The 22,133-nt window shown below is 37.2% G+C and overlaps 1 protein-coding gene across 14 annotated transcripts in view; it reads right to left on the bottom strand.

Moving 5' to 3' along the window:
- Window positions 1-428: 428 nt before the first annotated feature.
- CLOCK (clock circadian regulator) overlaps window positions 429-22,133 on the bottom strand; it is a 68,443-nt gene continuing 46,738 nt past the window's right edge. For 12 of the 14 annotated variants that reach the window (XM_085058926.1, XM_085058934.1, XM_085058928.1 and 9 more), the window contains 12 exons: window positions 18,595-18,677; window positions 18,260-18,366; window positions 17,499-17,646; window positions 17,216-17,291; window positions 16,164-16,305; window positions 15,687-15,787; window positions 14,706-14,795; window positions 12,606-12,764; window positions 11,060-11,266; window positions 8,502-8,710; window positions 7,950-8,220; window positions 429-5,964 (listed from right to left, as the gene is read on the bottom strand). In XM_085058926.1, the coding sequence (XP_084915052.1) occupies window positions 5,785-5,964; window positions 7,950-8,220; window positions 8,502-8,710; window positions 11,060-11,266; window positions 12,606-12,764; window positions 14,706-14,795; window positions 15,687-15,787; window positions 16,164-16,305; window positions 17,216-17,291; window positions 17,499-17,646; window positions 18,260-18,366; window positions 18,595-18,677 (1,773 nt within the window). In that variant the 3' untranslated portion in view covers window positions 429-5,784. The remainder of the gene's footprint in view (window positions 5,965-7,949; window positions 8,221-8,501; window positions 8,711-11,059; window positions 11,267-12,605; window positions 12,765-14,705; window positions 14,796-15,686; window positions 15,788-16,163; window positions 16,306-17,215; window positions 17,292-17,498; window positions 17,647-18,259; window positions 18,367-18,594; window positions 18,678-22,133) is intronic. The other 2 variants (XM_085058939.1, XM_085058938.1) reach the window with 2 other exon arrangements.

Genomic DNA, 22,133 nt, shown 5'->3' with positions numbered 1-22,133 from the left:
TCAGAATTATTGTTTACACTTTGATCAGTGAAGGGAGGGTTAGACCACCCCGACAGGTTACATATTATCACACAGCTCTTCCAGGCAGGAGCTACGCACTCTCAACAAGTGCTCACAGCTAAATGCATGTCTCTGCTTCCTTGTTCAGTGGCATAGCCAACACTTCAGACCAGCTCTACTCCTTTAAAAACACTATTCTTTGACATTTCACCAGCAGAAGAAATAGCCAGGGAGGAGTGGCACCAATTTAAAGAGAGGGGTGTTTTGCTCATGACAGAAACTGAGGGAAGGGCTATGCCCACCTGAACACTCTGCAACTGTAGATGTGAAGGTACAAAAGCAGTTTTAAGCTGTGCACACTCAATCCAGTGCTGTGTGGGTAACTTCCAAGGCAGTAATGTAAATACACAAATCAGAGGTCTCTAGCCTTTAGAGTGGGGCATCAGTTTATAAAGAGATACAGAGAGAAGACAAGGAAAAAATACAGTATGCATTTTTACTGAAATCTCACAAGTCATTTGTCTGGGTAGGGGAGAGAAGATAAAAGTGACATCAAGCAACTTCTCACAAGTCAGTTCTGTGGGTGGGGGAGAGAGTGCCTTTGGTACAGTCGTGGGAAGGGTAAGAGCGCTTCACTGTGAAACTTGGATAAAACTGACATCAAGCAACTCAGAAAGAAAACTTCTAGAACCTTAGAAGCTACAGAAAGCAAAATTTTAAATGAGTTACATTTATTCAGTTAAAAAATTGACAGTTAGTAATGGTCACATGAACACCAGGGAACTGTATCTACATTTCCTGACGTCAATATGAACGGCACTAGGGTTTTTCTGTTTGTTTTCTTTTACGTATATAAATCTAATGCCAGTTAAAAAAATACAAAACAAAACTGAAACCCAAGACACTGTGAAATCAACACTGCTTAAAAACTCAAAATTCAATCTGATATATTTGAAAATAAATATTTTTTACCTATCTTGTTAGAAAAAGACAACTCACCAACTGCTTTCAAAGCAGTTACATCTTTAAGACCATTCCCTAAAGTGTTTCATAAATTATTACCCACTGATTGATTGTCTATTAATGCAGCATCTCTCAGTCATAGCTGGGGTCTCTGTATTAGGCCATAAAGTATTTTTTTCAGACACAGTGTTTTGTTCCCCCCCCCTCCTTTTTTATTTAGGTATACTTTCTCTGAATATAGCATATCATGCTGGCAAAATTCATGCAGATGGCTTAGCATGAAGTATCGCAGAGCTTAAAATCACCTGTTTAAAAAAGAAAAAAAAAAAGAAAAAGACAAGGAATGTAGTGTTAAAAATCATGATAGTGAAAAAGCAACTATCCAGTCTCATGGACAACCAAGACAATTTCAAATGTTCTCTCACAGTTGTCTCATCTACTATGATTTGTTTAAATATGTCTTTTTTAATCCAAATTAATTTCATTATCTTCAATTTTTTCCACCAGGGATAAGTAAAAAAATAAAAGGTTAATTATTAAAACTAGTCTCTTTTCCCTTTTAATCAAAATAACCATTTTCCAGCCCTCTGACTGTACATCTAATTTTAATAATTATTTCAAATAGAGAAGCTTACGAATCTGACAGGTTTGACATCTCCTGATGCCCTTACATTTAAAACACTCATAACAATACCTGGGTTAAATCTCTGAAAATATAAATGATTCTTGAACTGACTTTAACATTTGAAAAAGGCCACATCTTTAAACCTTCAGAACATTTCCTCACAAATTATAATCCTAAGGGACACTTAGAATTATTGAGCAGGCAAGTGAGCCTCCAGATGATTCTCTCTCATAGGCAACTGTGCAACCTAAAAAGCCTCCTTCCAAGGAAGCTGTCATCACTAATCCCTTTCCCTGGCCATATAAAACACAAAGGCAACTGGTTTTAGAAGCCTTTTTAATCCTGCACTTTGAGCCTCAAAGGATCACCATATTAAAGAAACATTTTCCAGAAATGTCTCTCTTGACAGATTTATGTGTTATTCCTCAATGCCCCCCCCTTTTTAACAGTTTCACTGACTAAAGAAATAAACTGTTTTTCAAATAGTCTTTTCAGTAAAGTGCTTGTTATTACTCAAAAAAACCAAAAAAACAAAAAAGAGAAAGTGCTATTTAAGTCTTAACATAGTTTCTTTTTCCTGTGAAAAACTGCCTGATATATCTTTACTTTATTCATTTTTACATAAAGCTGAAATGAAACCTATATTTTGTAAGGATAGTGGGTTACTAATTTTGGTGTTTGGCGGTAGGCAAGATGCCCACAGAAGGTGGTGACACGCTGGAACCATAGTGCAGAAGGTAAACCTTCTAGATGAAGTGGAAGGCATATGGAGAGCTCCTACTAGAATCCTTTCATATTTATATACAAATATATATTAAATATAATATAAAAATAGCTATATTCTTTTTTGTCTCTGAAGTTATCCTAGACACTTTTCTTCAAAGCCTCACCCATCGCAGGCAAACAATGTCTATCTCCTAAACTCTGTGCAATATGCCATCCTCTTCACTCCTTTATGTATCACCAACCCATTTCTTCACAAATACAGTCCTCCCCTTGACAGACTCCTTCCCTTCTGTCAGAATCGTTCTGTAACATTTCTGTTCCAGAACTGGCAGCATCACAGCATTCATTGTCGTGCCATTTATCAGGATGTTGCAAATAAGTCTGTAGTAAATGAGTCAGGCAGAAGCAAAAGGCTGATTAAGAAAGAGGCAACAGCCTGGTCCTTTTCTCACTAAAACTCAAGGATAGCTCAGCAATTGATTCAGCAACAGGGGAAGCTGCAGATGCATTAAATACACACTTTTTAGTCACTACCTGTGAACAAGGCATCTGCATACTTGCACACAATATGGGCCAAGCTCTACACACTTGCTTTTGTAAAGTTTGCCTGATTCACGTCAGAAATTCTTCAAATGTGTGCTGTGTTTTTCCAGTTTCTTTGTATTTCCCTGTCTCCTTTCTCTACTAGGTGGTAGTTCTGTAATTGAATGACCTCTCTCTGAGGCTACAAAAAGCTTCTTGATCAAAGCATGCATTTCTACACCTATCTTTCAGCAGCCACGCTATCCCATCATCTAATTTCTCTCTCCTAGTTTAGCCTTTTTACTGACAGACCTATAGCAGCACACCATAGTATTTGGGAAGGGGGGAATGGGAAGAGAGGTTAAAATGAAGCTTTATGTAAAAAGCTGCATCATTAACTGTCTGGCTGGTATCTCTAATTTCTGTAATTATCTGTATAATAGCTTAGTACACCTATTTTACCACTATTCAGTAGTTCTAACAGCATTATTAAAGCTTTCCCAGTTTTCCTTTTCAGTGCTATATCTTTATTGTAATTGGTTAAAAAAAATTTATATCTAACCTATTTCCCATTAGGCAAAGAACTGATAGCACAGACCTCTAGTCAATGCAGCTTCATATAGAAACAGGTGGAATGGAGTGGTAGGGATAGCAGAGCAAGGCAGGATTTCTTTACATAGAACGTTACAGAAATAGGTTTCTGACAATTACCCCAGTCTGAAGAATGCCAGAAATCCCTTTAAAGAAGGGAAAGTGTTCCTTGCTATGTTTGGTATTGGCATCTGTTCCTTGCTCCAGGTTGCAATAGGCTTCTTGGAGCAGAGGGCAATCTGATTCTCTTTGGTACTGTGTTTCTCACACTCTCCTTCCTTGTTCACTGCTTGGCTTTTTGGTGCCAAACATTTGTTTTATGACTGGGGAATAACAAAGGTCTAATGCTGGGACACATGCAGAGGTAAAGGCTTGCCCCAAACGTAACCAAGTGCATCAATGGCTTGGCTAAACTGGTATTACCTCCTGCGGGTTTGGTTCATCCAGTAATACAATCAAACTGTTCCATAGTACAAAATAGACCATCACCATTTGGTTACATTCATTCAACTCCTCCTCAGTATTCAAGATTAATCCAGCTTTCTCTCCCTAGCACTAGTTTTAACTACTTTTACTGTTTTTTTGTTTTTAATTATCAGATCTATCAGCATTTATTTATCTTCCTCTGAAGTTCTGGTTTCCACAAACTAGTACCATAAAAACCTACCAACATTTACTTAAATAGCACATATCTGTTGGAACTTTTTATTTTCTTTATAAAGTGAAGTTGCCTTCTGAAGTCTTAGTTCAGTGATATCTCTAAAATCAATACCTGGTAGTGTTAAATGCAATCATGATCTCCCCCAATACACACATTAAATGCTTCCAAAAATGATTTTTAAAAAAATCAGCTTGTTATTCTTCCTTCTGCAAAAGGAGTCCTGTCTTTTAACGTTTGGTTTTTGTTTTTGTTTTTTTAAGAGTATTACCTTAAAGGTCTGAGATTTTTGAGACTCCTCTATTTCTGGCTACTGTCTGAGGGGGAGTACCAGTCAAAAATATTCATGGTCTCAACTCAGACCACTGTTAAAATTAACACAATACAGAAATATCTATGAAGTAGATACACAAGTTTGGTTGACAATGTGCTAAGACTTCAAAATTGAAAATGGTTACAGATTCAAGACATTATAATTCAAGATGTTCAACATTATCACCTGAATTAAAATCAAGGCACTATGGGTTTTGTTGTTGTTGTTAAAATGACCCTGAATTAGTTCTGACTAATTTTTGAAGGAGAATAAAAAGATTCCAACATGTTTTAACAAGTTACAATTCTCACCACAGAGAAAGTGGTTAAAAAGTGCCCAAAAGGTTATTAAATGTAAATATATTTTTGTGCAAATTACTCCTATAACTGAAACATTCTTGAAAATTACTGTCATTTTTTTAAACCTTTTACATAAATATTTCCAACTATGAACTATATCAAAAGATAGCTTTGGGGAATAAAATTCCAAACCATCCGCAAGAAAGCAGTGCAAATTCCTATTTTTCAAATAAAACAATGAATTCATTATGAAATGATGAATGATATTCATGAATCTGAATGTCCTGAACCCTGATGCATGATCACCAGTTCAAACAGCTTCATCAATAATTTAACTTCAAGAAGTCATCTAACCAACACACTATACCTCACCGAACAAATCCTGACATCACAGACAAAGCACAAACAAGAGACTTGTGCCCACATTAAGGGTGAAAATAATGATGCATCATGTTGTAAACAAAAGGGTAGAACAGAGGAAAACATTAGTCTGAGTATGGCGTGAGAATTTAGGGAAACATATTCAAACCTACAAATAACAGATTACATTTTCATGCATCATATAAAATATTTTGCTCTTTCTCCTTTTATGCAGACATATACACAATATTTTACAGCATCTGTACAACAGAGAACTGGATTTCACACAACATTGTCAAAATATTTACTGTCCCATAATCATCTGAAAAAAAATTAGATGGTTTTTGGACTATATTCCCGGCATTTTTTCCTGCTAATTCAAACAATTGCTCCATGTCCGTTTTAATACTTTAAAAATGTACAGGATTGATAAAAATACCAATATTTTCAGCATCACTCTCATTTCAGTCACATTTGGAGGTTTCACCTGGACAAATTAAAACATGGCAGCAAATTCTTTAGAACACAGAAACTGGGGCAACTCTCAAAGTTGGCCATGTCCCCATCATCATCTTGTGGCTTTTCTTATCAGATTCCAGAAGTTAGAAGTAGATTTCAACACCATGGTGTTAGAAAGCCTTCATACTGTTACCTCTGTAGCTTCAGTGCAACTGTTTGTGGGGCAGCCCCTCCTGGCAGTTTGCTTCAAAAAGAGGCAGTGCCCACACTACTGTGGCTGAACTTTGGAAGGATCAGTCATCTTGTCAGTTCTGTGTCGTGACAGCTGCTGCTGCTGCTGAGACTGATGCTGCTGGTGGTGGGACTGAGTGAAAGTGCTTTGTTGTAGTGGGAAAGCAGCAGAGAGAATAAGCTGAGCCGACTGATTTCCATGAAGTAACCTGGATGTCTAAACACAAAAATAGAAAAAAATTATTCTTCCTGCTGCACTGACAAACACAGGCCTAGCTGCTTTTTAACTTTTCGTACGGGTTCAATCAAAATAAACTTCTGATTTGGCCAGTTAAGCTGAGCAAACAATGCAAAGATTTGTTCATACTAATACATTTAAGCAGTGCGTCTGCCAATTAATAAAGCAGCTGTAACTGGTCTTTGTAATTTCTGCGGTGATAGGTAGGAACACATGGCAATTTTTCATTTCAGAAAACCACAAAAGCATAGTAGGGCATAAGGAATCTATTTGAACAAGCACAGGTAGCTGTCATTGCAGTCAAATGAAAAAAGTGCATGATTTGGCACAGATGACATTTATTCCCCACACACCAAATGCACAGTCAAAGAAAATGTTGCATTTGCAGACCCAAATATCCCCTTTGAAGAAGATTTATTACTACTGGAAATGGTACTTAGTTTTAATATTACTCTTCTTAGAACAAAAAAAAATTATGATTACAGAACAAAAGCAGTAAAGGATGGGTACAAATGCACTAGTATGTCTCAATACTGAAATGTTCTGCAGCAGAAAGTACATCAACTGCTCCACCTACAGAATCAGACTGTAAGATGCCCCAGTGAGCAGAAGCAGAAGAGGCACTTTTGGCCATTTTAAAGAGTATTTGCTTCACTTCAAATTCTAGTACTTTAATAGTTTGTATTAAAAATACTAGACTTTTGCTTAGAAATTAAATTCTAGGGTAGGAACAGACCTTTTGAGATCTTCATATTACACAAATCTTTTTCACTAGAATTAAGTGAAAATTGTATAAACTTTTAAATTTAGAAGCAGAGATACAGATATGAGAACACATTCAAAAATGCACTCTGGTTTGATTCAGTTGAAGAGTCTCCCACTATATGAGTGCTGAAGTGCTAATGAAAGAAAATTTTACTCAGTCCTAAACAGAACTGTATCCATTCCCTTGTGCATATAAATGTAGGTTAAGCCTTAAATTACTTACTGCATTTTTATATACTCCATGTATGCAGAAGATCCCAAATTTAGTGGAAATGGGAGACCATACACAGTAAGGAATATTTGTAAAGTAAGAGTTTTTAATTATGTATATTATTAAAGAATAAAAAACAAAAAATAAATTTACTTTCCCAGAGCAGTCCAAACAGAGTTAAGAATGTGCACAAACTACATTTGCACAGACTTTACCTTTCTTTTGGAGAAGACAACATCAAAGGCCAAATTGAGATCTTTTGAACTCATGTCTTCTTGGAGGCACTGCCTCACTAGTGTTCTAGCCACCACTACATCTCTGTCACCAACTCCAGCTGCTGGGTGAGCCATGTGCCAGTAATTAATTGAAAGCAACAAATGGCAACAGATTTCTCCATCAATTCCATCTACCTTCTGTTTCTTTTCTTTTCGAGATTTCCTATTTCTACAATGCTTACAGTTTTGTCTTCCTTCTCTTTTGACCCAATCTCTCTTCTTTCTCCACTAAAACAAGGTTTTTCCCTACTCTCTACTTACAAGGTTCCTTGCTGCTCAGCCTCCCCTGTAGCCTAGACAGATGTTCATGTCTCACGTTATTGGCACGTGTCTTGCTTTGGGCTGTGTGCTACTTTCTAGACTAACCATCATCTCTCATACCTTACTGCATTAATATGTGAATGCAAAGAAAATATAAACTGTTTTAAAGCAAACATCTGGTTTTTCGTCCCATTCAATTAAGAGCAGGAATACAAAAGGAAAAAGATATAAGAAAAGACAATACATGGAGAGAAACTGCAGGAAAGACCAGCTCTCCTTTAAGTAATAGGATTTTAGAGAAGAGCAACACAATAAACTTACCTCATGCATTAGGGTTATTCACAGGTTATATTTTAAGTACTTTGTTTTCAGGTAAAGCACCCCTGGGTAACCTAGCAATGCTGAAAGTGCCAGGACTTGGAAAAATTTGTAGACAACTCTACACTCATTACCTGTAGGAACTGCTGGGGGTGCTGGGTCAGCTGCGACTGAGCTGGTTGTTGCACTGTGGTGAGCTGCTGCTGATGGTCCTGCTGACTTTGCTGCTGCTGCTGCTGCTGCTGCTGTGTTATTGACAAAGTCTGTGTCTGCTGCTGTTGAGCAGCAAAAGTGGGATAAGCTGTCACCACCTGTCCCATAAACATAGTACTTGGTACCATTACTGCTCCACATGCTACTGGGGCTGTGACAAGTTTTGTTACAAGCTGCTGACCTTGAGAAAATCTGTTAATAGAAAAAGACATTTGGAGTCCCTTCAGGAAAAAAAATATATGAAGCATCACATACACTTGAGAAAGGCAGATTTCTCAGTCATACTTTGCTATAACAACATGGGTTGTGATAAGCCTGCAAACACGTTATTTTGGGCAAAGTTTCATTTCAAGGGCTGTATCCATATAGTTGAAACACGAATCACATGATCTTTTTAATGCTACTTTAGTTCCTTTTGTATATGGTGCAGCTGCATAAACATACCATTATAGAAAGTCATCTTGAAGATTTACCTGATTTGTCTGTCCTGTGTAAAAGTGGTTACTGCAGCAGTGTTCTGGTTGTTGTTCTGTGGTAAGCTAGAGGGAACTTGCACCACATTTCCTGCTGTTGGCTGAGAAATCACCATAGTGTTGTACAAAGGTGCCGAGACTGTGTTCTGTGACTGACTGGCAAGAGAAGACTGTTGATTGTGTCCACTAAGTACATTTTGTTGATTATGCTGAAAAGAAATTTAGATATATGAAGTTAAAGATAGCCAGGTACAGCTGTTCTCCTCACTGTCACTGCCCACACAACTTCCAGGGTTTTTTTTCTACTCAAATGCTTAATTTAAAGTACACAGATATTTCTACTGACTGGGCAATTGGAGGTGGGACTGGACCTTGGACATCTGAGTATCTTACATTAACATCTTCTCCTGTAATTTTTTTTTCTGAATTTTTCAGCTACTTGCATACTGTTTTTTCAAGATGGCCTTTTTACTCCTTTAGCATCCCTGTGCCCAACTTAGACTAAAATGTCCACATAATGTCAAGAATTTCTTACTTTAAAGTTTGGAACCAGCTTACTGCTGAGATGGTATCACCCACAACTAGTCTGTGTCTTCACAAATCTCAAAAAGAAAGTATGGTATGTGGAAAAGAGTACAGAGTAGGGTGACCACAGAGATAAGATGTATAAGGAGTCTCCATACACATAATGGTTAAACCCACTAGAAGTGTTCAGCATGAAGAACCAGCTTCTATGGGGATACATCAGACAGAAAACTTGAAAATCATGTAGGAGTCAGAGGATGAAAAGTGAAGAGCTGCTCAATGTGTTTCCCAGTATATGAGATGGATAATGTTTAAAAAAGCAAACAATCACATTTCATAGAAAGTAAAGCTGTAGAATTCACTACAAGATACTGCAATTTCAAAAGTATACAATTGAAAGAAACTAAATAAACTCATCGAAGAAAAAGGCCATTACAGTATAGATGTCCCACACCTATTGCATCTGATGGAAAACATTGTATGTTCTGTTGCTAAAAAATCATAAATTCAAAATTCAAAAAAAGGCAAGCTAAAACTTTTCTTGAAACCAGACCTTCAAAAAAGCTACTTGTTTTTATTTATTTACATGCCTATGTCTTAAAATGAAAACAAGATCTGAAATTGCATTATCAAGAACGTAACTGCATTTCTATTATAAAGCTTCAAACATAAAGACATTAATGACTCAATGGATATTGTTCAAAAGAAATTTGGGAGGGGATGTGGTGAAGCATTCCCCCCTTCCTTTGCGGGCCACACTGTGATCTGAGAAACACTCATTAGGCCTCAGCCTTGAGAAACAGCACCTGGGTTCAGCTCTTCCCAAGCTTATCAGAAACACTGTCTGCTCCAAGGAAGCTGTGCTGTCCAACAAGCATTGTTTTCCTTATGAACAACCTTAGAAAATATTTTTCTTGCCTGAACAGTATAACATTCCTGTTCTCACACTTTCAGAGAAAGTGCTGACCCAAACTGTGGCCAGGGTGAAACACTGTTATGACTAAAGCCCACTCTCTTGAGACCCTATAAAGAGCAGTCAAAGTGAGAGCCTTTTGAGCTCTCCTGGGCTGCAGAGGGCTGTGACCAGCAATCTCCCTCTGAGCAGGGCCTCTCAGAGCCAGCAAACCCTCACGTTTGCTATACTTGGAGGATGGCTGAGCAACAATGAGTCCTGGGCTGATACCATCACTGCCCGCTGGGAGATGCAAAAGCATCTGAAGTGAGTATTTCACTGACCTCTGAGGGGAATTTTTCAGAGTACCTTGCTTGCACTGACTCTTTACGTATGTGTGCATGCACATGCGCATATGCTATAGCAAATCTGACAGAAATGCTGCTTCCTTAGATGTTTAAGAACCTTGGGAATTGAAGTAAGTTAGGCCTGTAAGTAACCTTGTGATTTATGACTTAAGTTTACTTAAATACTGCTAAGTGTTATTCTTTTGCTAAGTTGCTTAGTATAACTTTGAAGTTTTAAATTAGGTTAAATGCTGTTGAGTGTTATTCCTCTGTTAAATTGTCAAGGTTAAGTTATAAATAAGTCTAAGGTGTAAGTTAAGTATTGTTCTTTGTTAAATTATTAGGTTTAAGGTATAAATTAAAGTACTGTTAAGTTTGAACGCTGTTAAGCTTTTAGGCTGTGCTCCTTTTTATCTTTGCCCTCACTGTCTTTTTGTCACATGCACCTAAACACACCCACACACACACACACACACACACACACACACACTCCCCTAGATGTTTCTCGGTTCATTTCTGTTTTGATTGCCTGGATTTTGTCTGGTTTTGTTGCTGCTTGTTTTTTTCATTGCTGTGCCTTAACTGTCCTCTAAGTAGTAGAGTGAATCTTGCCAATTAGCTTTGTCATGCTGTCGCTTAATATTAAATCTGGCTTTTGCTGATACCCTTGCCAATCATTTTTTAAGTGATCTTAAACACTCATTCATAACAGGGGAATGTCAGAGAAGCTGTTGTGTTTCAGCTGTGGTTTTGAGCACATATTCTATCCAGCAAAATCAGCAACAGAATTTTACCTGTGTTGCAGTACTCGGCAAAGGCTGCTGCTGTATCATGTGTGGAGTACTTATATGGCCTGTGTTCATCCCACTTTGAGTCTGATTAGTCTGAACAACTTGACCTTGCATGTTTATTGGTGCAAGCTGCTGAACAGTTGAAGAATTTCCAGAAGGAAGCTGCACAGAACCAAAGTTGAGTCCAGAGGCTGACTGCTGCAAGAACATCTTAAAAAATTCCACAAGTTTTAAGGTCAGTATTCAAAGACTCTACTCTAGCTGATAAAAATCAGAATTCTGATTTACAGAATTCGAAACATTACCATTCAATATTTGTTATTAAAGAAAAAGTACCATTTAGAGACTAACTAGTAATGTAGTCTACAACTATTTAAAGACAAAACCTATTTGAGATCACACATCCATTTGTAGGACTTTCAGGAGTAACAACAAATCAAATGAAGAAAATCAATCTTTCTTGACAATAAGGAAATCATAGTGACTATATATATATACTGAACTTTCCAACATTGTTGTAATAAACAGAATTCAGCATAAAAATATTTTGTTCTTTACAAACAGTTAGGCCCAAGCCTACAACAAGATAGAATGTGCAGCACTGAAGTATTTTCTCTAGTTTCCACATTCCTGAAAAAGGTCCCTCCACATTGCACAGGAACAGGGCTGTGAATATCTCCTTTTGAGACATGGATAAGGCAGACTACCGCTGGCATGCTTACACTAGACATCACACAATGTTGAAAATGGCACATGCCAGAAACTCCTACTCTTCCAACAGAATTTAAGCCACATACTCAATACTTCCAGGAAGTATTTTTTCTACTCTTTTGTCACAACCCACACTGAAAATATTTAATTGTTTCCTTAAAATGTATCTTAGTTTGAGATGATCAGGTTTTTTTTGGTTTGGGTCTTTTAACTAGAAAAACCCAATAGGGTAATTCTTTTCTTCCAAATACAGCTGCTGAAAAGAGAATGACAAATATAGAAAAATATAAACTAGTTAAAAAAATTAGAAATCAGGCAGTCAGCTGCTAGACTGAGTAATGCATCCTCTAGACTTCTTGTCTTTCTGGCTCCGTAACTCATTCAAGTTTACCATGCAAAGTAGAGCCATTCAGTCTGATAATAAAGATAGTTTAAGAAAAAACAAGTATGGATTTGACGTGCTCAGAGCTAAAAGAGAAAACAGATGCTCATCTTGCAGATTTTGGATTAATATTCCAATGGAATATTAATCCAAAATGGAATGCGAAACTTTTCAAGAATTAACCACCACTCCATCCTTTTACATTTATTTAGGTTAAGTCATAAGCTAGGCTTGACCTGCTCAACACTGGGGCATTTCCAGATACATTCAGAAGCAAAACATCAGGTACCTCTGGAATAGCAGCTTCAGATACCATGGATTTTAGACATATTAGGCCCAGATAGCAGCTGACAGGGAATACGGAGGATCATGTTGTGGAATTAGGTGCCCAATACTCATTTCAGATGAGTCCTAAATTCTCTACAGATGAAACCTGTAAGTGATACACTAACTCACCTGGAGTCCTTGACCATGAACAATTTGAAGCTGCTCTTGAATCTTACGCAACTCTTCCTGCTGCCGATGAATATTTGCCTCTATCATGCGTGTTCTTTGTTCTAGCTGGTCCTTTAGATGTTGCATAGCTCCTAATTGAGCTGAAAACTGAAACACAGGCTGTAGTGCAATCAATAAATTAAAAGCTGAGCAAAAATGACATTTACAAGAGGTAAATACAGTCTTCCACAGCAGCAAAGAAATGAAGCACTGCTCTTTAAACTACTAAATGAGGACCAATTCATTATTATGAAAATGTCACAGAATTCACATTTCATTGATGCACCAGAATTGGTGAATTAAAAAATCCACAGCACAAGAAACTGATTGGTGCCCAAATCACACACACATATATATATGTGTGTGCATAGTCTTAGTAACTCACATGGCACTGTGGATGTTAAAACTCTCTCATGTTAAAATTTAGAATTGTGCCAGTTTAGAAAAAAGAATTCACCCAGAGCTAAAACATACAAATTAACTCGAAATACCCTCAGCCACAAAATGCTGAAGGCTGAGCCCATAGAGAAACTATCTGCCACTTCTATTCTTCCTTAGGCATCTGCTACACGCCACAGGTCAGTATAACCTTTTGATACTTGTATCCTGTTCTGACTACACAGAAGCATTTCCAGACCAAGTAGCCTTGTGTTACAAGCATATGCCTGAAAGTTACCAGCAGAGTTGATGGATTTTTAAATTCATGCCCTAAAATATTTTAGTTGTAACTGTGTTTAAATCTATGCTGCTAATGCTAACGCTGAAAACTACATCCACACAAATAAAAGGAAGAAAAACATAAAGGAAAAATGTCAAATTAGAGAATTGTCTCATTTCAAGAGAATAAATTTAAAGGTGAATTTGGCACCAAAAAGGACTCAATTTCTGAAAGAAAAATAAATGTTATATTCAGAATATAGAAGCAGAGAATTGTATAAGGTGGAAAAGACCTTTGAGATCAACAAGGCTAACCACTAACCCAGCACTGCCAAGTCCAACACCAAACTGTGTCCCTAAGTGCCACATCTACATGGCTTTTAAACACCCTCAGGGATGGTGACTCCACCAAGTCCCTGAGCAGCCTGTTCCAATGACTGGCAACCCTCTCTGTAAAGAAATTTTTCCTAATATACAATCTAAGCCTTCCCTGGAGCAACCAAGACCATTTCCTGTTATCCTGTCCCGTTACCTGGGAGAAAAATTCAACACTCAGCTCGCTTCCTTTCAGGTAGTCATAGAGAGGGAGTAATGAGTCTCCCCTCAGCTTTTTCTCCAGGCTAAACAACCCCAACTCCCTCAGCCACTCCTTGTCTCATTCATGTTCCAGCCCCTTCACTAGCTCCGTTGCCCTTCTCTGGACTCGCTCCAGCTCCTCAATGTCCTTTTGTAGTGAGGGGCCCAGAACTGGACACAGCACTCAAGGTGTGGCCTCACCAGGGCTGAGTACAGGGGGACAATCCCTGCCCTGGTCCTGCTGGCCACACTGGTGCTGTTACAGGCCAGGATGCCATTGGCCTTCTTGGCCACCTGGGCACACACTGGCTCATGTTCAGCTGCTGTCACCAGCACCCCCAGCCCTTTTCTGCTGGGCAGTTTTCCAGCCACTGTGCCCCAAGCCTGTGGCACTGCAAGGGATTGTTGTGACTCAAGTGCAGGACCTGACATGGCCTCACTGAACCTCATACAATTGGCCTCAGCCCATCAATCCAGCCTGTCCAGATCTCTCTGCAAAGGCTTCCTGCCCTCCAGCAGATCAACACTCTCACCCAACTTGGTGTCATCTGCAAACTCACTGATGGTGACCTCAATCTCTTTATCATCAATAAAGATGTTAAACAGGACTGGCCCCAGTACTGAGCCCTGTGGAACTCCACTGGTGACCAGCTGCCAGCGGGATGCAGCTCCTTTCACCATCACTCTCTGGGCCTGGCCACCCAAACTGTTTTTCACTCAGTGAACAGTGCACACACCCAAGTCACAGGCAGCCCATTACTCCAGGAAAATGTTGTTCTCTAGAAGAACAAGACTGTTTAAAAAATAATAAACCAAGTTAATCCATACCTGAGTCATTCCAGACTGGAGCTGTAAAGTTGCAGGCTGAGATATTGCTGGCTGTGTTACTGGTTGTCCAAGAGACTGTGAGCTTAAAGACTAGGATAAAAAAATTGTTCCATAATCATAAGGAAATGAACTTCATACTTGACATGAAGTATTTCTTTAAAGTGTCAAATCTAAAACAGCATCATATGAACATATGAAACAAACCAGTAAATTGTTTCCTGAAATATCTAACCTTAATTATTAGAGTATTAAGAAAATATGAGCAACTGATTATCTACATAATATATACATGATTTTTCCACTGCTAAAAATATATATAAGCAGTAGTTATAAAACAGAAATTACAACTACAAATGTTTTAGAAGTTTAAATGGAATTGAGGGAAAGACCTTTTCAACCAGTTTGGAAGTTGATACCTTTGATTTATTCTTATACTAACATTTTTTAGAAATACATATTTTAATAAGCATTCTGTTTTTGAAGTGAATGCATTAGTTCAGCAGGAAAATGAGCACCAAGTTCATGAAGCATGACAATTTCTCATACTACCAAGAATTCAGAAAGGATATGGAAGTATTTACTGATATTCTTTGTCATAAATTTGTATGAATTCTCTATAGGGACACTCACTGCATTACATTGGCAATTTTACATATATATATGTGTGTGTGTGTGTGTATGTATTAAAAATCCAGAATCACAGAAAGAAGTTCTGTGTAAGTGGAAGCAGAGATTCATTTACATTCCTGCAAACCCTAATGACAAAACCTAAATACATATATGCTTAATTAATGTATTCCTTTAAAATCTAGTATACCAAAGTTGCATATTGACAATATAATTTTAGGAGTCATTTTCCAAGAAAAACTCTTAGTTTAAATTGTGTTTCTAGAAGAAACAAAACAAAGCTTATATGGATTTAATAATAGCTTTTAAATATGAACTACACTGTTTAAATACAACATTTTTCTCTGAAGTTACCTGACTGCTCAGAGATGATCTTCTTTGTGCAGTCTTTTCATGACCGGATAAGCTTTGCCTTGGCGGAGTGCTAGTGTCCACTGTCATTTTAGTTGGTGTTGCTGACAATGTTATGAGTTAGAACAAAAAGAAACATGTTAACAATAATCTCAATTCTGTAATGCAATAATCAAATCACAGGAAGCTTTTAATGAATATAAAAACTCTCAAAGCTTGGACTCTTTTTTTTCCCCTGACTATCCACCAACAGTGCAATATGATGGATTGAAATAGGGTGTTCTACTGTCTGATATTGTACTCTTAGACATAAAAGTCTTTTTCAGAGTAGTCTGCAGATACCTGAACCATCAAAACAGATATTTTCACTTGCACACTTTTCATAACATGATTTTTAACTGCCAGTTACGCATTTAATTAAATTAAGTAGAGAAAATCTTCACTAGGAAGGCAATTCTATTTTCAAGAGTTGGTGCTTACATGAATGATCCGATACTGCAGTATGTGAAGACTTTCTTGAACTCCTGGAGGAAGCAGAAGGTGTGGGGCTGGTATCAAACCTTTCCAGTGCTTCTTTGAGACTCACTGTGTTTATGTGATTGTCAGACCCAGAGTCCTGACTCTGAAGAGACACACATGAACAACAATTATTTACCTAATTCAGCACACAATGTATATTTCTGTTCTGTCTGTAAATATCTCAGACCTAGCTGTTTCTTATCAACCCCCTTACACAGGTGATGGTGCAGAAATAGTGGTCTGTTTGATGGCTGTAAGCTCTGTTTCCATTTGAGGTCTTAATCCTTGGAAACCAAACCCATATAAGCCTAGAAACCAAAATGCAGGCAGACTTAGGCCACAAACTGACTATTGAGCTGACCTCCTTCTCTAGCCACTCAATTCATTCTGAATAGTGTAATGAGTGAACTGCTTATTCTTCTGAGAAAGGATGAGTTTGTTCCACTAGAAGGAGCACCAACAGATGAAACTTGTGAAACTGCCACGGGAAAACATTTCTGAACTGTCAGACTAAAACATGACAGATCATCTCCACAAACTTTTAAGATTCACCGAGCTTCCAAGGACATTAACGCATTTGTGCATACTTCTACAAAGCAGGACAGAGTCACACAATTAAAGAGCTCCTACTTTTCTACTGTGAATTCCTTTTAATCATCTTTGTGTGTTGACCTTGGCTTTTCAGATTATAGGTACTTCCAGTAAGGGAGAATATGTATTTAGGAATCTAATGCTGCAGAAATCAGATCTTAATAAAAACTTATGGATGCTACCATGTTATAATATAACAACATGCACATTAATTCCTGAAAAGAGAAGGGTGTTACAGGCAGAGTACAGTTAAACACTCCTTCTAGACTTCTTTCATAATTTTAAATAGTCACATTATTTAGAGATCAAATAATTACTTTATTTGGGGACAAATGGGACAATACACTTTTTGCTGCTGTATGTTTGCTTGCACATTATTTTTACTATGTAAGATGTAAAATAAAATTATATAAAACACTCACTTTATCTGCTGTTATCTCTGGAAGAGATTCCTCAATACCAAGTTCTCGTCGTCTTTCTGCTCTAACTTCTGCATAACTAGAAGAACAAACCAAGTATGACTACTATATTTCAGGATGATTTAAAAAATATACTGCAAAGACCAAATTCCTCAAAGCCACCTTCTTTATGAAGTATCCCAGGAATTTTCCCAGTGATTCTTTATACTGCTATAATATCTCTACCTCCAAAAATACTACCAAGATAGCTCCCATGCCAGTAGGATTACTTTAAAAAGTAACCTACCTTACCACAGTGTGCGTACAGACAATAAACTCTGGCCTGGAATTCCACTGGTGATACGTGATATAGTAATGTGTTTGCAGCCAAATCCATTGCTGTCCCTTTGTAAGGAATCTGTAGTAACATGACTTCCCTTTTCCATATTGCATTACTATAAAGATGAAGAATAAAGTTTACTGTCTTGCCAAGCTGTAAAGACTCCAATTACATAAAAGAACACTGTTTCCCAGGTTCATATGGCCCAAACCCACGTCTAAATCCAGTATTATGACAACTACCAACAACAGATTTGAAAATTTTCTACCCAAAAAAGCTAACTGCATTTCTGAACTGTAGAATTCAACTTCCATTTTTGTGAGGCTTTTTACATATTGTGAAGAACTTATGTGCAAAGAATTTAAATACAGCTTTATGAAAAAAATACAGCAGAACAAAAAGCTTATTCTATTACAAGCTTAAACAATTTTTGCACTTATTAAACATTATAAAGCCTTTTAGATGCTACTGGAAGAACTGGAAAACTATTCATCATAGAGCTGGGCACTCCAATTTACCACAATGAAAGCTCAGAATTAGAAGATAAAGTTAAATCTGTTTTGCAGCTCTGAATCAAAAAAAAAATATATATATATAAGGAACAGCAGTATAATAATGTCAAACAAATGGGAGTAAAGACCCTTCACTCAAAATATCACAAAATTTCACCAGAACAGTTTCTACGGTTTAACAAACTTGCTTGTTTTTAGTGACTTAGCTGTACTCACAATGCTCGTGACATTTTGCCAGATTATCTAGATCATCCACATGGTAATAATCATAGCCTGATGTCCCCAAAACTTCAAATGGAAGATAACCTATTATCGGAGGTGCCCTAATTAATAAAAAAATTAACGTCATTTTATTTTCACACACACAAAAGAATCCCAAACAAAACATAATTAATTATATAAGCTTTCTTCTTTACAGTATGTGCTCCGAAAAAAATTAAAAATTAAACCCAACATAAGCTATGAGTTGTTAATGCAGTTTAGTGAACTTCAAATACTACAGCCACCACTGTGATTCAGCTGCTATTGCTACTACACAGAAGGAACTGCACCTGTGATCTAAGAATAGGAACTTCCATTCTAAGCTGTGTCTAGATGTGAACTCTTCATTGGGTTCTTCAACAGTGCACATTTCCTAAAAAGGGAAAAAAAACCAAAACTTCTTAAAACCACTCTACTCTAGTACAGAACCTCTTTCAAAATTCAGACTTACCTAAAGTTAGTAGATAACTTCACAATAGTTATAATGTTATTTTTAGACAGATTCATTGGTTTTGCTTGTTTAGACGCAAAGTAATGAGGCAGAATCTAATCTCAAATGTGCCAAGCTGACCCTCAGTCGATTTAAATGGATGAACCATGTCATGAGATTAAACTCAAACTCAGTATCTACAAACACAGTAGTACAAGCAGAAATCAATAGTTCCTGCAGTTAAATTGTTCCAGCTTTTAAATTGTAACACGCAAAAGAAGAGATGAAACATTCCCACAAGACAGTCTGATTATAGTCTATGTTTATAATGGGTAAAAACCAATATTAGTAAAATGGTCCCATTACTTGGAGTTTAGGAATATGATTCTTCCATTTAGTGAATACAAAGAACTTTAAATCTCTTTGAGTACACAGACATGTACTACAAATAACACACTATTCTTATGTTTAGAACTCACAAAAAGCAAGAGAATGATTGTATTTCCATTACAACAAAACCTCAAGCTATTCTGCACCTTGTTCTAAATGTATTCCACTCAAACATATTCAGAGCATGTCAGCCAACTTCTACTGTCCCCTTGGAGAGAGGTAAAGATGCCCCACCGAGTACTGTGCCTCACGCAGAGACAGTAACAACTTCATGCACCCCAAGCCAGTCGATTCTTTTGCAAATTCCTCTAGTACTGCCTTACAAGAAGGAAGATGGATGATGGAATACATGCATACAAATATATTCCTCAAAGAATTACATTAAAATTAGAGATAAGTAAACCTTTCTTTTTTGGACACCTGCACACATTTGTCATTTGTAGGAGCCTGCAATGGTATTCCCAGTGCCAGGAGCACACTAGAACCTATTGATTATCAGGTACAAGAGTTTCCTAAAGACAGCAATGTGAAAGCTGCTGCTACACTGGCAGAATACTCACAAGAGTGGACACACAAGCACACTGCTGCCCTGAAAACATCTATAACTAAAGTAGTCCTGCAAATAAATGCAGTAGAAGACTAAAAGAGGGACCACCTTTCTTTTCCTTCTTTCAGGTTATAATGCAAAGAGTTTAACTGGATACTTTGCAGTTTTTGAAATAGATCTAAGTTTTCTTTCTATGAAAGGAAAAAGTGACCAAACCTAGGCAACGTTTTTCCTCACCTTCATCACTGTGAAATCTAAAGACAATCAATTAGAAAATGGAGTGATGGATTAATTAGATGGAGGCAATGAACTAAACAACTCTGGGCACAAATTTATGACTTTTGATGTGAATTCCAGTTAGCAAGACTTAAGCTTCAAATTTAAAACTACCCCTAAAACCCAAAGCTCATCTACTTTCGTAAAACTACAGCATTTAATAAAGCATCACTCATAGTAAATTAAGAGAAAAGACAGAGCAAGAGTATATCCTTGAGATATACTTTTGGTTTGGTGTTTCTTTTGATCTAATTATTTTGGCACAAGTCAAAACAAAAGTAAAAATCACTGAAGTGCAGGCAATAAAACCACAGTAAAAACATCATTGTTAGAGAAGAAATGGCAGCAGGTTAGTATCCGATTACTCAATGCATTTCTATTAATGATTTGCAGTTATTCCACTGTAAAATACCCCTGGGCAGAAGCCAGCTTGTTCAACAAGGCGTCTTGTTGAAGTTGTCAACAAAGCATCTAGAAAAGAAAGGACTTTCATTTGTAACAAAAAGTATTCTGGTAGAATTCTTTTGGCTGGATTAATTCTGCCTCCTTGATAGGATTCAATCAACTAGCCAAAATGAAAGACAAATGTTTTAAAGAATGTGTAGAACCAAATGCCTTCACTAGGGAGCAAAATTGGTGACATGTTTTGTTACAAAACTGGTAGGGTCATATGCATAAAATAAAAATGTGAACTTGAAAGGTACAAAAAGTATCGTATATCCTGAGAAATTACATTTCAGGAAAAAAAAAATCCAGAACCATGTAACAACTGAAAGAAAGCGAGTAAGTGACAGATGAGCAGGAAGGTTCTACCTTAAATAAGGCAAGCACTAAACCGCACATCCCATTACTGGCTGCACCACGCATTTGTTAGTGAAGTTACTGGGATGGTAAAATTCCTGACATACACTCATTTGCTGAAGTCCAGTCACTGCTAGCCTCAATAATAACAGAAGGTACCACGAGTATAAACAGGTATTTCCAGATTAAGTCTTCACTCTAATGTTAGTCTTCTTCGGAAGATCTCCCAAATGAACAGCACAAGTCAGAAGTCTTGGAAGGATCTCAAAAAACTTCTATAACATAGAAGCTTCCTTAGGCACTAAGGGCTCAGAGGTTCAGGTACAAGAATGAAACTTTGGCCAGAGCATAATCTGTAAGGCTTTAGCCTGCAGGAGACTGAGACACCTGAAGATCATAAATGGATGTTCTTCAACCTCCAGAAGTAGGAAACATAGAAGTTTTATTATAAACTGTCAGACTTTATAGGACAAAAGCATTTGCAAATGTCAGGTTGGTCTTTTTCCCCCAATTATTTCATGAAGCAAAAATCCTACATTTAACATCTCTACCAACTGTAGGTATAACAGGAAGAACATTTTTTAGACCTGCATGGGAAGAAAAGCATCACATGAAAGATTTCCATAGCTTCAGAAAAAATAAAGACACTTTCTCTCGCATGGAGTCTGGAGAGACAGAATTCCTGTGCAGCCTGACAGAACTGAAGAAGTTTATATGATTTCTCTATAGGCTCCCTACCATGCTTTTGAAGTGCAAAGAATATACTCCATGTCTTCAGAAGCTACCAACAACAATCTTCATCTTAAGACATCAGTGCTTTAAACTTAAGAGGCAGAATGTTTAAATGTTCAGAGTCCTTGTATTATAGACAACAGATTAACAGTGGGCCACATACATATCATGCCATTATTTACAACTGAATTGCAAAACCAGATGTTAGATAGTAGACTATCCTAAACCTTGATTCATATATTTGCATGAAACATATAATCTGAATCACAATCACAGATTATAATGTACTGTATCCTGAGTATTTATTTTGACTGGTTTTGGACAGAAACAGGATTATACTTAGTGAACTACAAGTATCACATGCATCCAGTTCTAAACTTGGAAAGGCACCTTCACATTATACATTAGCTGTTACACAAAATGTGAGGTTTAAACCACTGAGTTACTGAACAACTGCATTGAAACAAAAGGTTTCTATTACCTCAAACCCAACTGCTCATTACTGACAAGTAATGTAAGCTTTCATTAAGCTGTCCAAGATTTACTTCTGTGTCAAACTGCAGAAAGATCACCAGCAACATAAAATTCACCTCCAAGTTTCAACTAAAATCAATCAATACTCCAGTGAAAGTGGAGTCTCAATGTAATCTTCA

Source organism: Lichenostomus cassidix, chromosome 4 (genome assembly GCF_008360975.1).
Source record: "Lichenostomus cassidix isolate B80296 chromosome 4, HeHo_3.0, whole genome shotgun sequence".
Taxonomy (NCBI): Eukaryota; Metazoa; Chordata; class Aves; order Passeriformes; family Meliphagidae; genus Lichenostomus; species Lichenostomus cassidix.
Note: the sequence above shows the minus strand (reverse complement) of the source record. Positions and strands in the feature narration are given on the sequence as shown.